At 41.6% G+C, this 12,838-nt stretch overlaps 1 protein-coding gene across 2 annotated transcripts in view; it reads left to right on the top strand.

The window, feature by feature from the left end:
* The window catches only part of GRID2 (glutamate ionotropic receptor delta type subunit 2), a gene marked incomplete at both ends in the record, with an annotated part of 552,228 nt that overhangs the window by 480,917 nt on the left and 58,473 nt on the right, over positions 1–12,838 (top strand). For both annotated transcript variants that reach the window (XM_082050631.1, XM_082050630.1), the window contains one exon: positions 4,295–4,490. In XM_082050631.1, the coding sequence (XP_081906757.1) occupies positions 4,295–4,490 (196 nt within the window). The remainder of the gene's footprint in view (positions 1–4,294; positions 4,491–12,838) is intronic.

Here is a 12,838-nt window from a genome sequence, read left to right as displayed (position 1 = left end):
ACACATAACATTTTTCCCAACGATGCTTCATGAGCCATAACCAAAAATAAGCTGAACTGTGACCTGACTGTGTGGTCACTTCCCTATAAGTAGAATTTTTCTATATGCAAGCACACTTAAAGGTTTTTTATAACAACTTTTTCAACTGTATCTGTTTTTTTTAGTTTTAGACACTTTTAGCATTGGTTACCTTATTGCTTCAAAATTAGAAATTCAAAGAGATAAAGGGTTTAAATGGTGGGATTTTAATGCCATTACTGCCCGTTAGACATGCGCTTCACTTTGCAGCTATTTCAACTGAGATCGGTAAAACTAGAGCAAAATTAAATTCCCATCCAGTGTGGATGATGGTATCAGAATTTGGGCATCAAAGGATACCCTGTGGGAATTAATCGGTTAGACAAATATGTTTTCCTTATGTTGAGATGTGGTGTGTCGGCTCTGTGCTGAGACACAGGCTGGGGATTTATGTCTCCACTAAATGTGTTTGTCTGAACAAAGAATGAGTTGTTTAATCCAGGAATAAAGGTACATCAAACAATGTGTAACCCGCAAACCAGTCTGGAGGCAAAGTAGCTATCAAAATTCTTTCTTCTGGAAAGGAGCCTCAATGTTTTAATAATTTTATTACTTCTCTCAAGGTTTGTCATTTCTCTTTGTTTTGCTGCACCTTGGCTGCTCGGTTGTCAATGTCATTCCAGTAGTCTGCAGAGCTGCAGGTTATAAACAACAGTTTCTGAAGGAGGTCATATATATATTATGATCCTATTTGGCATGTTTCGGGGCGGGGGGGGATGAGGTCGCTGGTGTGACGGGTCTTTCCCATTTTTGCCGCTTGCAGCAACACACACGGACACCTCGGAGGCTGCAAAACCTCTCTCGCTCCTTCCTCCCAGGGTCAGGCGAACCAAAGCTTGGGGGTTTTCTGCTGAGAGCAGCGTTTAGCACATCCATAGACTTCACGCTCACGCTTGGCTCGCTCTTGTCCTCTCCCCATTATTTTCTCAGCACCTACAACTGCGTGAAGGGGCAGAGCAGGGCAGCGGAGAGGCGTCCTGTGCTTTAGGATAACGCACCGAGCAGTGAAGACCTGCAGGCTGGAGTTAAAGCCAGACTTGGCAGATCCACCATGCCTTCCTGAAGGCACTGACATAACTCTACTCCTTATTACTTCCCTGCTGGCGATGCCTTTGTGTGTGATGGCACTCTTGACTGTTTGTAGTAAGCATCCCATACCTGATTGCCGTATCCTTCTGGACTAACAGCTTGTGGCTTGTGTTGCTTTGCCTTCCTGAAAATAGAAAGGTTGTTTTTCCAGCCACAAGATAGACAGAGGAGCTGTTTTTCTGTTGTGCTCTTTCTAACTGTATTGTTTTGTGGCAGCAGCTACACATTTCATTTATATCGCAGTTAGTGATAGTATTTCAGAAAAATGCTTTGTTGCTTGTTATATTAGGAATTATATGGCTATACAGTGTCTTGTAAAGTAATGATTGCAATTTTGCTAGGTGTTGTCACGAGAAATTGGAGACTCAGTAAATACTTTTTGTATACTTTTCTAGCAATATGCATGACAAATAATGCAGCAATTATAGGACATTACAATATGCATCCTGTGACAGTTTGGAGCACTTGCAGGAGGTACTGAAGTGTATTGGTGGCAGCAGTGACACAGGATGAGTGGATATAGTATCTTGTATTTATCCAGTGCCTTTCATCAGTGATGCTTTTGCATCTGTCCGTGCTGGATTTCACAGCGCTCCTGCCAGCCTTTCTGGGTCCAGCTGAACAGCAGCCTGGCCTTGAACAAGCGGCTGGTCCCCAATGTTATGTCATCTGCAAACCTGCCAAGAGAGCGCTTGCTCACCTCCTCCAGGCTCTTGGTAAAGACACGTTGCAGGTTTAATCTCTGTGATACTTGTTACCCACCTCTGAGTAGGATACAACCCATTAACAGCTCCCCTGCGAGCCTGAATATCCATCCAGGAATTTATCCATCTGGTTTCCCACCCAGCCAGACCTAATGACCTAATTTGGACACAAGAATATTGTGGGAGACAGTATTAGAAGCCTTGCCTAAAGTTAAGGTAGACTATATTCATTTTTCTGGTCTTGTCTACAAACCAAGTTATTTTACTCTAAAAGGCAACCAGACTTGTCAGGCATGACTTATCTTTGGTAAATCCATGTTGATTGCTCCCGGTCAGCTGCTTCTCCTTTATGTGCTCTGAGAGGACTCTCCATGATGTTGGATGACCAGCAAAATGATGACCAGTTCTGCAGAAGCTGTTCTTGTTACCCTTGGGGTCCTTGGAGAGCATGCACTCCAGATGAGTGTTGTCTTTCCTAATGCTATCCAGAGTCGGGAGGAAATGTTTCTAAATTCCCCCTTTGTAGCCTGTCCACATTCGCACCTTGTGTATATTGTTTGATGAGATTATGGCCTTTAGAAAGTCTTGCGTTTTTTCAGTTGTTTCAAAGTGTAATAGAGGACTGAATTGCTTTTACTGGAGAAACGTACCTGGTGGCTATGTCTAATCTCCAGGACTGATCCTTCAGGTTGTATCAATCCTTATTTCAGTTTAGTTATTAGACCTCAGTAGAACATCTTGGTTGTTTACTTTCCTAATTCCCACTATTACCACTAGGGCCTTTTATAAAATATTTACTGCTTCCCTCTTTGACATGCTGCCTGTAATAAGGTTTCGAGTTTTTGCTAACAGCTCAGCCATTTCATATTTAACCTTTCAGAAGTCACAGGTGTTTATCTGGACCTGTTTTTTGGTTGGGTTTTTTTTTAGTTTTGGTGTTTTGTTTTCTTTTTTTTAGTTGCGTTTTTTGTTTGGTTTTTTTTGGTGTTGTTTGTTGGAGTTTTGTTTGACTTTTCAATTACAAATTAACCACGGTACTTACTCTCCTGATACCTTAGTCTACTAGAGTCTCCAATTTTGATTCCTAGGAAAGAGGGTGTCTCATTCCTCTGGTAGAAGACTAATACACTTGGTTTCAGGAAAAGCTTCATCATCTTTGATGATCCCATACATGTACTGGTTCTTCTCAGGTTCCCTACTGCTTAGATTCTTGAAGAGCAATGCCATCCTGTTGGAGAAAGAGGAGAGGATTGTGGGGGTTTTAAGGACACTAGTTATTTACTCTTCAAAATTAAATTTATCCTTTCCTTATATTTGCTATGTATTATCTGCTTAGAATTTACCTCTCGTTCAATGTTTTCCTGAGCCCATATGTCTGAATTTCAAAGGGTTTATTTTTGACTCAATGAACCTCTGCACCCTTGCTATTGAGCTCTGCTGATTTCTTCTTTTCCTGCTATCTGTTGTGTCCAGAGTCATCCATATCCTTTGAGATCCGATTACTGTTTTCTTCAGTGCCAGCCCTGCAGCACCTAGGAATTCCCCTTTTCTCTGCCTCTAGGGCCATTTTCACTGGCCTTTATATATACATGTTTCAGAAACACACATATATATGTTTATACATATGTTTCAGAAACACAACTTGGAACTTGATGGGTTTCCTCTATTTGTCTTTGCATTTTCCATGGCTGTGATGAGCTTTTACAATTTACTTTTGCCTATTTAAGGCAGCATTCAGCTCCTTGGTTTGTCCTTAGGTGTCATCCACTAGGTTCGTCCAATTTAAACCAAGTTAATTTGTGCCGCGAAAGCTGTAACAAGTTTTAGGCAGTAGACATATTGCAGTCGTTATTTTGAAGCTTTAATGGATGTCATTAAAGAAGCAAAGGTACGAGAGACCAGTTCTATAGGACAGGAAAATAAGGGCCAAGAGGTAAGGAGACTTCAGAGAGTTCTAATATACCATTATAAGTCCAAAGCAGGATTGACAAAACCTTGTTTGGGATGTTTAGAAACTTTTTTAACTGGTTAATTTTTCTTGCTTATAGGGAAAAGGATAAGACTAGATAGTATGTAAAGCAGAGCAAATTTTTGGGGCTAAATAACTTGAACTGTGATGAAAAGGCAGTTCAGGAAACCACAACAGAAATCTTCCTTTTGCTGAAAATAGCGTGGGATGTGACCTCCTTCTGTTGCTCCCTTTTCATCCATTTTCATTTTTTCCACCCTTTCCTTTCACTTCATATTCCTCCTTGCTTCTTAAACCATAAAAATGATTTTTCAGTCTCACTTTGACTTTAAAGAAAATATATATTAAAAAAAAAACCTGGCTTGACAGGTTGCCCTTTGCTCGCCTGCAGCTCCTTCCTCTTAAAATTGTGGCTTCAAGTCTCCCGTGTCTCTTTTCTTCCCCAACAATCAAGGTCTCTCCAGGACCTCTCAAGGCAGACGGATATTCCTTACGGCACCGTCTTGGACTCCGCGGTCTACGAGCACGTCCGAGTGAAAGGGATGAATCCTTTCGAGAGGGACAGCATGTATTCCCAAATGTGGCGGATGATCAACCGCAGCAACGGCTCGGAGAACAACGTCGTGGAGTCGACCGCAGGCATTCAAAAGGTACTGGTACGACTGAGTGTTTGCTTTCCCATTGGAGATGCTCTGCTCTAACACCACATTTGCGTAGTTGTTGCTTTTAACTGTAAGAGATGCATTTGCACCCAAATGATCGTGCCCAACACCAATTTCTGCAACCTGTTGCATTGGCACAGGGGATTGGGGCTTCCCAGCTATGTAGCTTGTTTTCAACTACATCTTAAAATGTAAGTACCTTGAGTGTTTGCTCTGGAAGGGATTTATAGGGACGAGAGATGAACGCGTTTTTCAGGATGCAAAATGGGAATAGGATCGCTGGACTTGTAACCCCAGAAGACACAACAGTGTACTGCACAAAGCTTAAAGATCTTTGAATAAAAGACATTGATTAACTTGGTTTTGTAGACTCCTGGTACTGAAAACCTCATCTTTCAGTTGTAGCTCCGAGTCGTGTATCTTTTGAGAAAGGCAGGCAGAGAAAGATGATCTGGATATAAATAAGAGTCTCAGAGCCACCTTCTGTACTGAGTTTAGCAGGGGGAAAATACTTTTGAGAACGGGAGTTAATTTTTTGTAGGTACATTTGTGATTGCAATAGTTGTGCCCCATGTTTTCATTGATAGCTGCAGCTTTTATAACAACAATAGCACATGAAAGGGTTCAGTATGAGAGTGAAAATGGGTTCATGAGTGACTGTATACAGACTTTATCCCTACCGTTGTGTCTTCATATTGAGAGTTTTAAACGATATCTGAGAAATATTCTCTCTTACAGATTTTATTTTAAACTTCAAAATGTGAATATTAATTAGGGCGAATGTCCATGAAGTTGGGCGTTCACTTGTTTTAAGCTTGGTTTAGAGATTTCTTTTGTCTCCACCTAAATCCATTTGCCAGTAAAACCTGTAATTTCTGGAGTTTTCACGCTGGATACAAACACAAAAGAGAGAAGAGTATGTTGAAAAGAATCACAAAATAGCCGGTGATCTCTTGATAATAAAAGAGCCACAAAGTATCAAAGATTCTTTGGAGTTTTAAAAATCACTGATGCACCCTCTATATCTATATCTAGATCATATTTTCCTCTCTGAAGGACTAAACAGCATGAACCAAGAGGCAAGAGAGGCCCTGGGGAACTGCACTTTTTCAACTCTGTAAGAAAAAGTCATAAGCTGAAAAAGCAAAGCAAAAAAAAAGAAGGAAAAGACAGTCTGAAGCCTTATGGGCTGGAGGAAATTGGTTTTTTTTGTAGAAAAGATATTTTAGTTCAGTTTGTAAGTGGCTGATAAAGCTGGGGTTTGCCTTTTGTATAAAGCAAAGCTGCCCTCCCCGTTTGCCTTCCCAAGTTATACTAAAGGTGTCGGAAGAATCAAACCCCAGAGCATGTCAAACACAGCTGTGTTGACTAATGTCTTTTAGCTGAAAAAACCCCACCAGTGGATCATGCTGGCAGGTAATTCCAGATTACAGTCTTTGATTTCTCATTCCTGGAAACATGGCAGTCGCTGCCTTAAAACCTACAAACCCAGCAGTGTCTGAGTTCTTGAATTTCCCTGCCTCTGCTTCCCAGGAGCAAGCACTTGCAAATTATAGTGTTGAAAAAACAAATTGCAGCATGTGAGCAAGCCAGTTTTAACATATCAAAGGGCTCAGGCCTGATTCTGATGAACTTACGCGTCCACCTGTGCGTGCACAAATTTCTGCCTTTCTATCACCTGACAGGACGAAATAACACAGAAAATGATTATTTGCCAGTTGCTGTTCACACGTAGGCTTTGGGAGATTGTATTTTGCCTGCTCAGGAAGAAAGCTGAAAGAAGAATATGATGTTAAAAGCTAGTTTTAGGCAAGGAAAATGAATATTTTAAAAGGTAGCTGGCAAGAGGCAGGGATTATAAACTCTGTAGCATACTTGAAAAAAATGAAAGCATTTCAGAGGAAAGAATTCATGGGTCCTTTCGGCCTATTTATATGATTCGTAATGTTCTTTGGGGTCTCGAACGACTTTAACCGGCCACATCAGAGCTATTAACTCAACCAGGTCATCGCCCTGGACAAGCTCAGCCACCAGGTCTCCCTCTGTGTTTCATTTTGTTTCCACCATTAATCAGCGCTAAAGCACGACTGAACAGCAGTTTGTCCAAGCTCTCCGAGGCCGATACATGTTTCTGGAGCTGAGACTTAATTAGCGCTTCCTAATGGGTACGGGGAAAGAGATTTCCACTAGGCTGCCTAATGACCGTGAAGGAACAGCGGTAGGAGAGGTGCCAGTGGGTGAGAGGTGTACAGGAGGGATGGATGTGGTGGACATGTTCTTCTTTAACAACAACGAGGTTAAATTGGGCTTTCTAGTCGCCATTGCAAAAAAAAAAAAAAAAAAAAAGGCTTTGCCAAAGAATTTTGGTATATCGTAAAAGTCCTTTAGTTTTGTCTCGCTTTTATTCTGCAAGTTGCAGTGGAGCTGACACTCTCTATTTTGAGGAAAGCAGCGGTTTAATAGTAATGTGCATATAAACAGGGGGAAGGGAGGGGAATCAAACACTGATTGACTCACGGCATCATCCTGCGCGCTCGGCAGGACCGCGTTGCTCACTGTACCGGCGGCGTCCTGGGGAACGGCACCTGCGGGAGCCAAAATACAATACAGCCAAATGACAATGATTGTGTAGCCCCATTTTGCATCAGGCAATCTGCCACTTTGACCTGCTTTTCCTGGCAGGGGAGCAGGGCAAGGCAAGAGAAATAAGATGGGAAGGTGGTGTGTCATTTGAAGTTTTCGGGTTTTGTTATTTATTGGTCCTGCTCTTATAAATCAGGTGCATACATATCACTCTGTGTGCTGCTGCTCCACCCGTAGTGAACGGCTTTATGCACCATGAGGTCTGGTTCAAAAGCAGCTGAGTAGATTTAGCGGAGTTTTAAATGCCTCAGACAGAAGAGAGCCTGAAAAGCACAAGTGCTTTAGACATTTTCTACCACTTATTGTCTCTTCCTTTCTCAAAAGGCAACAAAAAGCAGTTGAAGGTCTGAACTGAAGGTAGGAAAGCATTCAGTTGCTTGTCTTCCTGCTCTGTCAAATCAAAATGGATGGGGACGAAGCTGTATTCCTACAAATGCTTGGGTTATTCTGGAGAATATTCACTTTTATCTTCTTTTTTTATTATTATTATTATTCCTAAGTGTTTCGTGTATCTCAAATTGATTTCCATTTTGCATAGGTTATGAAATATGCATCTTATTCTGTCAAAAGAATCTCTGTTTTCGCTAAAGTTATTTATTCGGAGAGGATTTGCGGAGGCCTAAGTCATGCCTGCTTAAACATTCATTGAGGACTCCAAGAAAAATCATTTAGGCTTAAACATATCACATTACATACCTCTTTATGTCTTCTTAAAAAGCACATTACCCTGCTTAATCCTTTACAAGCACCACAGGCTTTTCCTATCCTTGGAACTATTCCCATTTAAAATATAATGAAGCACTTCCATTGTGCCCTTGTCTGGTCTTTCTTCCCTAGAGTATAATAGTGCCTAATGCCCTATCCTACCCACCTTGTTCCTCTGAACATGATACCGTAGCCTACAGCGTCTACATTTTTCTCAGCAGTACAAAGTGGAAAATTCCTTTCCCAGGCTGCACAGGCAGAATCCGAATGCGTTTGAAACCTCTATTTAACTCTATCTGCAAAATATTTAGCCGGTAGGAAACTTGTGAATGACTGTCAGGTGAAATAATGTTTCTGGATGATGTATTTAAAAGAAATTCCTCTTAGGCTCTCAGAATATTTCCTCCTCAACTTTCACACGGTATTGAAAGGAATTGGGCCTTGAGACTTGGATTTTCTTGTGATCCTACTTGCACTTCTGGTGGGAACACGCCGGCAACTGCTGAGCCCCTTTGCTTTCCCTGGACACTGTGGGTGGCAATTTCACCTTCCTGAGAACACCCTAACAGTAATAATATCATTTAAACTACCTGTGAATAGGCCATAAGGAAGCTTTGCTAAGGTGATTTATCTTGGGAAGAAAGGGGTGAGAATGATTTGCAATTCTGTGCTAGAACAAATTGTTAGTAAGTGGACGTGGTTATTCTTAGTTTGTTTTCAGCAGTAGCAACAGCAGGAAGATTTCTATTGATGGCCCAAAAACCTCCTAAATTAACTATTTATCCTGATTTACTCACAAATTTGCCATTGGAATTGCCATTCTGGTGGCAGATCAACTGATCTGATGGCACTGTGAAAAGTCCTAGTTAGCACGTGCAAGTCTGTACATCTTTGTTGTGAACATTTCAGACCATGGAGTTGGCCAATAAAAAGACACTGAAAACAAGAGATGCAGATGAGATGTTCTGTGTCAGGTCTACAAGTCATAAGGTTCGGGAGAATGCTTAAGACCTTCACAAAGTTGCAGTTTATCTATTTTGCAATATTCATCTCCAGCACAGTCCATGACTTGGAATTGATGGGTGCCTGGGGGTGCCAAACGTGCTGTCCTCACTTTGTATTATCATGGGTGGTCTGTCTCCATATAATTCTTCACGTATTCTTCTCAACATAAAACCTGAACCGGATTTACCAGTGACGTGCTGTTAATAATGACAGCAGGAATGCCTGATCCACTGACACGAGCACGTTTAATAGCTTGCCAACATGTCAGTTTATGGGGGCAGGGAAGTGGAGTATGTTTCATTGCAAAGCATATTTCTCATAGCCTTATCATAAATTGGCGTCAGTTTGCATGAGCCAAAAGAATAATCAGCCTGGAGAAAGATAGATGTATATATTTCTTTTTTCCTATAATCCTGTGTATCTTTGCTTTCCATATGTAGGGCCCAAACAAACTAAAAGTGGTGGAAAAATTTAGAGTCCTGACCAAAAAACATTCCACACACAGTGTGGTTTTACTTCCAGGCATTATCAAGAGGTTAATAGTTATCTGGATTAGCTTAGGGGCTTGATGTGTTTTGGATGTGTAATAACTGATCTGTGACAGTTAACGGAGCGTGAAGAAGGTTCTGTGCATAGCTTTAAAAATGAAATGTAAAACTCTTCCTGCTGCCTCGTTTTCTCAGAATTCAAGGTAGGCTCAAAAGAAGTCTTGTTCTCCCTCACGAACACTCCGAAGCACACACTGAAGTTTGGTCTAACTTTGACTTTGTAGAGAGTTTGCACAGGTTTTATCTTGAGTGGAACAGCTGTCAAAGTTATTTTCTGTAGATTTTGGCTTTATTCAAATGAAAATGTAAGTCAAAATCCAAGTCAGCGTAGGTACCGCGAAACAGATCGACACAGACACGTGTTCGCCTCACATCTGAACAAGCCAACTACTGCCGTCTTCCTTTTGTCTCCATAGTTTCCTGAAAATTTTATCTGAGTTCGTCTTCTCCTGTTTCATCTTAAGATGCTCCCAGATGTATTTTCCCCCTTTTGCTCTCGCTGAAATGCTGTCCAAGTTGGCTTCTGCTCAAAGGTCAGTCTGCATGTGGCTGCCAGTCACTTTAGCGACCTCAGATGTCACTGATGTCCTGCTGCAGTGCCATTCGTGTCTTTGCTTGCCCTCTTTCTTGCATCTCTATTATTTTGAGAATTTCCCGGATCTGTTTGCCAGATTTTATGGGCCATCCTACATCCAAGAGCATCATCTTTTCTTTCCGTAGCTCATCCCTGAGTATTCTCAAGTCCAGACAAATTCAGGCAGTGGTTCCAGGGAGACAACTGGCAGTTCTGCTTTTCTTACACTAGACTGAGCTCCTTTTATCTGAAACAAAATTAGTGTGTTTTCTTCTGCTGGCTTTTCATGTCTGATCATTAATGTAGTTCAACATGAAACCTACGACTGACCTAGTTACCTTCATTTTCTTTCCTGTGGGTTTCTATTGCTTAAGCTTGAGTGTGTATTTTTTTGCCAGTTTACCTTCCATAAGATGATCTACCCATACAACATCCAGTCCATTGCTTCAGTAGTTTTCAGTGTAATTTTCTCTGGTATTTGCAGGATGCTCTTTCCGCATTTAGTTCTATTGAAAAAAAGAATTAGAGAGGAAGAGGGGAAAAGTCTTGAGTTTCAAGGCCCTTCATGGTCATTTCTGACTTGGAAATCATCTGTGTGAGCTTCCAGCACAACTCCTTTTTCAAGCAAGCATCTTTCTGCTTTCTGCAAGGACTGTTCTGTAAGGCACGAAGTTTTCCCTCAAGACCGCAGTCTTGTCTGTTCTTCAAACTCCTTAACACTCCCCTTTGTTATTACACTAACAAAAACCTTGACAGCTAGGTCTCTGATGTACTACAGTCACTACCCATCAACTGAGTAGCACTGGTTTGTTGTTTCTTTATGCTCTTTCCCTTCATTTGGCTTATTTTATAACAGCCAAATAAGAGGCGAGAGGGGAGCTCACACGATAGTCATCTCAATGCCACCACAGACGTGATGTGGGTGAAACCAAACTGTGCCCCAGGATGAGCTAAGTTAATGAACGCAACCACTATCAGAAGATGATCTCTCAGGAAACAACCTCTCTGTGTCTGACCTTTCATCCTCAAAGGAGAGCTACCGCCTAACTTCAAAAGACAAGCATGGGAGCTTAAGTGCATAACAGTTGGATACAATATAAAAAGATATGGGGGGGGAAAGGTTTTTATTGAGCGATCGGTCCTTATTATCACTTGTGTTCTCCAGCTTCAGTGGTACCAGCTACATATTTCTCTTGAATTGTCCAATTGATTAGCATCAATCTCAGAGTCAGTTTTCAAATCTTGAAGATTTCTGCTTGTTTTCGGAGGTTCGTTTGCCTGAAAGCTTGGGTATTTAGGGGTACCCCCACAGATAGACCCCTTCTTCTGTTTAAAGGTCATTCTCTCTTAAAACTTTGCTTCACTTAGATCCTTACAGTGTCATGGCTGCAACTGTGCTCCCATCATGTGTAACTTCAGGTGCCTAATTTAGATGTCCAAGTTTCTTTCTCAGATATCATAGACAGACAATTTCCTTCTCTAGAGAGTGGCTGGGAGTGCCTAAGCTGGGAACCGATTTTTCTCGGCAGTTTATTTTGTACAGTACCTATCAAAATAAGATCATATTCCATGACTGGAAATGGCAATAAAAAAAAATAAGAAATAGCAAAACATACCCTGAGGAACTAATTTTGCTTGAATCCTGTAGAATTGCATTCTGCAGAGAGCTGAGTCCTGGCTTCTCAGCTAGAGGAAGGATGACTGAGAGCCCCTGGAGGAGTGAGCGTGGGGTGGGGGGGTCCCCATCCTTCATCCTGGTGCACAAATAGAGTAGTCGTTCACTGGTGAGTGATTCATTGTAGAAATTCCAATCTCTCTCCTGAAGCTGAGATTTTTGGGGGGTGGGAAGTTTTGGGAGGGAGCAGGGAGTAAGAAAGCTAACCAGTTAAGAAATAATTGAAGAAAAATAGTGCGTTTTGAGTCTGTGATTGTAAAAGCTGAGCATGAGTGTGCCAGGGTAGTGCTCGAAGGAACTTTATTTGTTGCTGAAGTGTTCTCTAAGGAAGCACCTGTTAGAAAGGGTGGCATAAACACAAAAGGATGCTCAGCCCACCCCTACAAACAAGTAGCTTAATCTGTGCATATTTGGATCTAACAGTAATGCTATTGTCACATTCCATTAGAAAGGAGAAGGTTCCTGAGTATTTACTATGTGACGAGCGCGTATATTATGCATTAGCACAGGGGAGGTCTGGGGCAGAAACAGCTCTCGTGGGTGCTGTTGCAAACCATCTTATGAGAAAAATCCGGGCTTTAGTAAAGAGTGCGAAACAGGAGGTGCCTTTACAGAGAGATTTGCAGCAAAATGGAAGTTCTGTTACATGTTGCTCCCTCAGTTAAAACCAAAAGAAGTTGATCTTCTGCCTTCCATATATCAGCTGCAAAGGCGAGGGATGTTTGGGGAGAGAAGCACAGAAAAGGCTAATTTCTCAAATATGAAACAGGAACCCGAAATTTTACCCATGCATCCCCAAAATGGTGGTTTATGTTTACACACACCCCAGGTCTGTGCTTCAAAATACCTCCATGCATTTGAATGCAGGTACAGGCTGTAGAGCCAGAGAGATCTCCAGGGTCTGGTTTGGGAGACTGGAGACTGAGCAGACTCTTGTTGCTGGCTGCTTTTTAAAATTGCCCTCAGTCTTCTGACTATACATAGCGGGGAATATTCTACTAAAACTGTATTTTATTGTAATATACCTGTGTATTGAACCCCAAGTGTTTTGAGGAAGAAAAAAAAGAAGGTTATGTTGTGTTTAGGGAGGAAGGGAGGAGGAAGAGGACCAGCTCGAAGCACCAGATGTAGTGCTTCAAACTGGGTAGTTGTTGCACAAAAATAATTGGTGTCATATTAAGCAGAG

This window comes from Streptopelia decaocto, assembly GCF_964273445.1.
Source record: "Streptopelia decaocto genome assembly, chromosome: 4".
Taxonomy (NCBI): domain Eukaryota; kingdom Metazoa; phylum Chordata; class Aves; order Columbiformes; family Columbidae; genus Streptopelia; species Streptopelia decaocto.
Note: the sequence above shows the minus strand (reverse complement) of the source record. Positions and strands in the feature narration are given on the sequence as shown.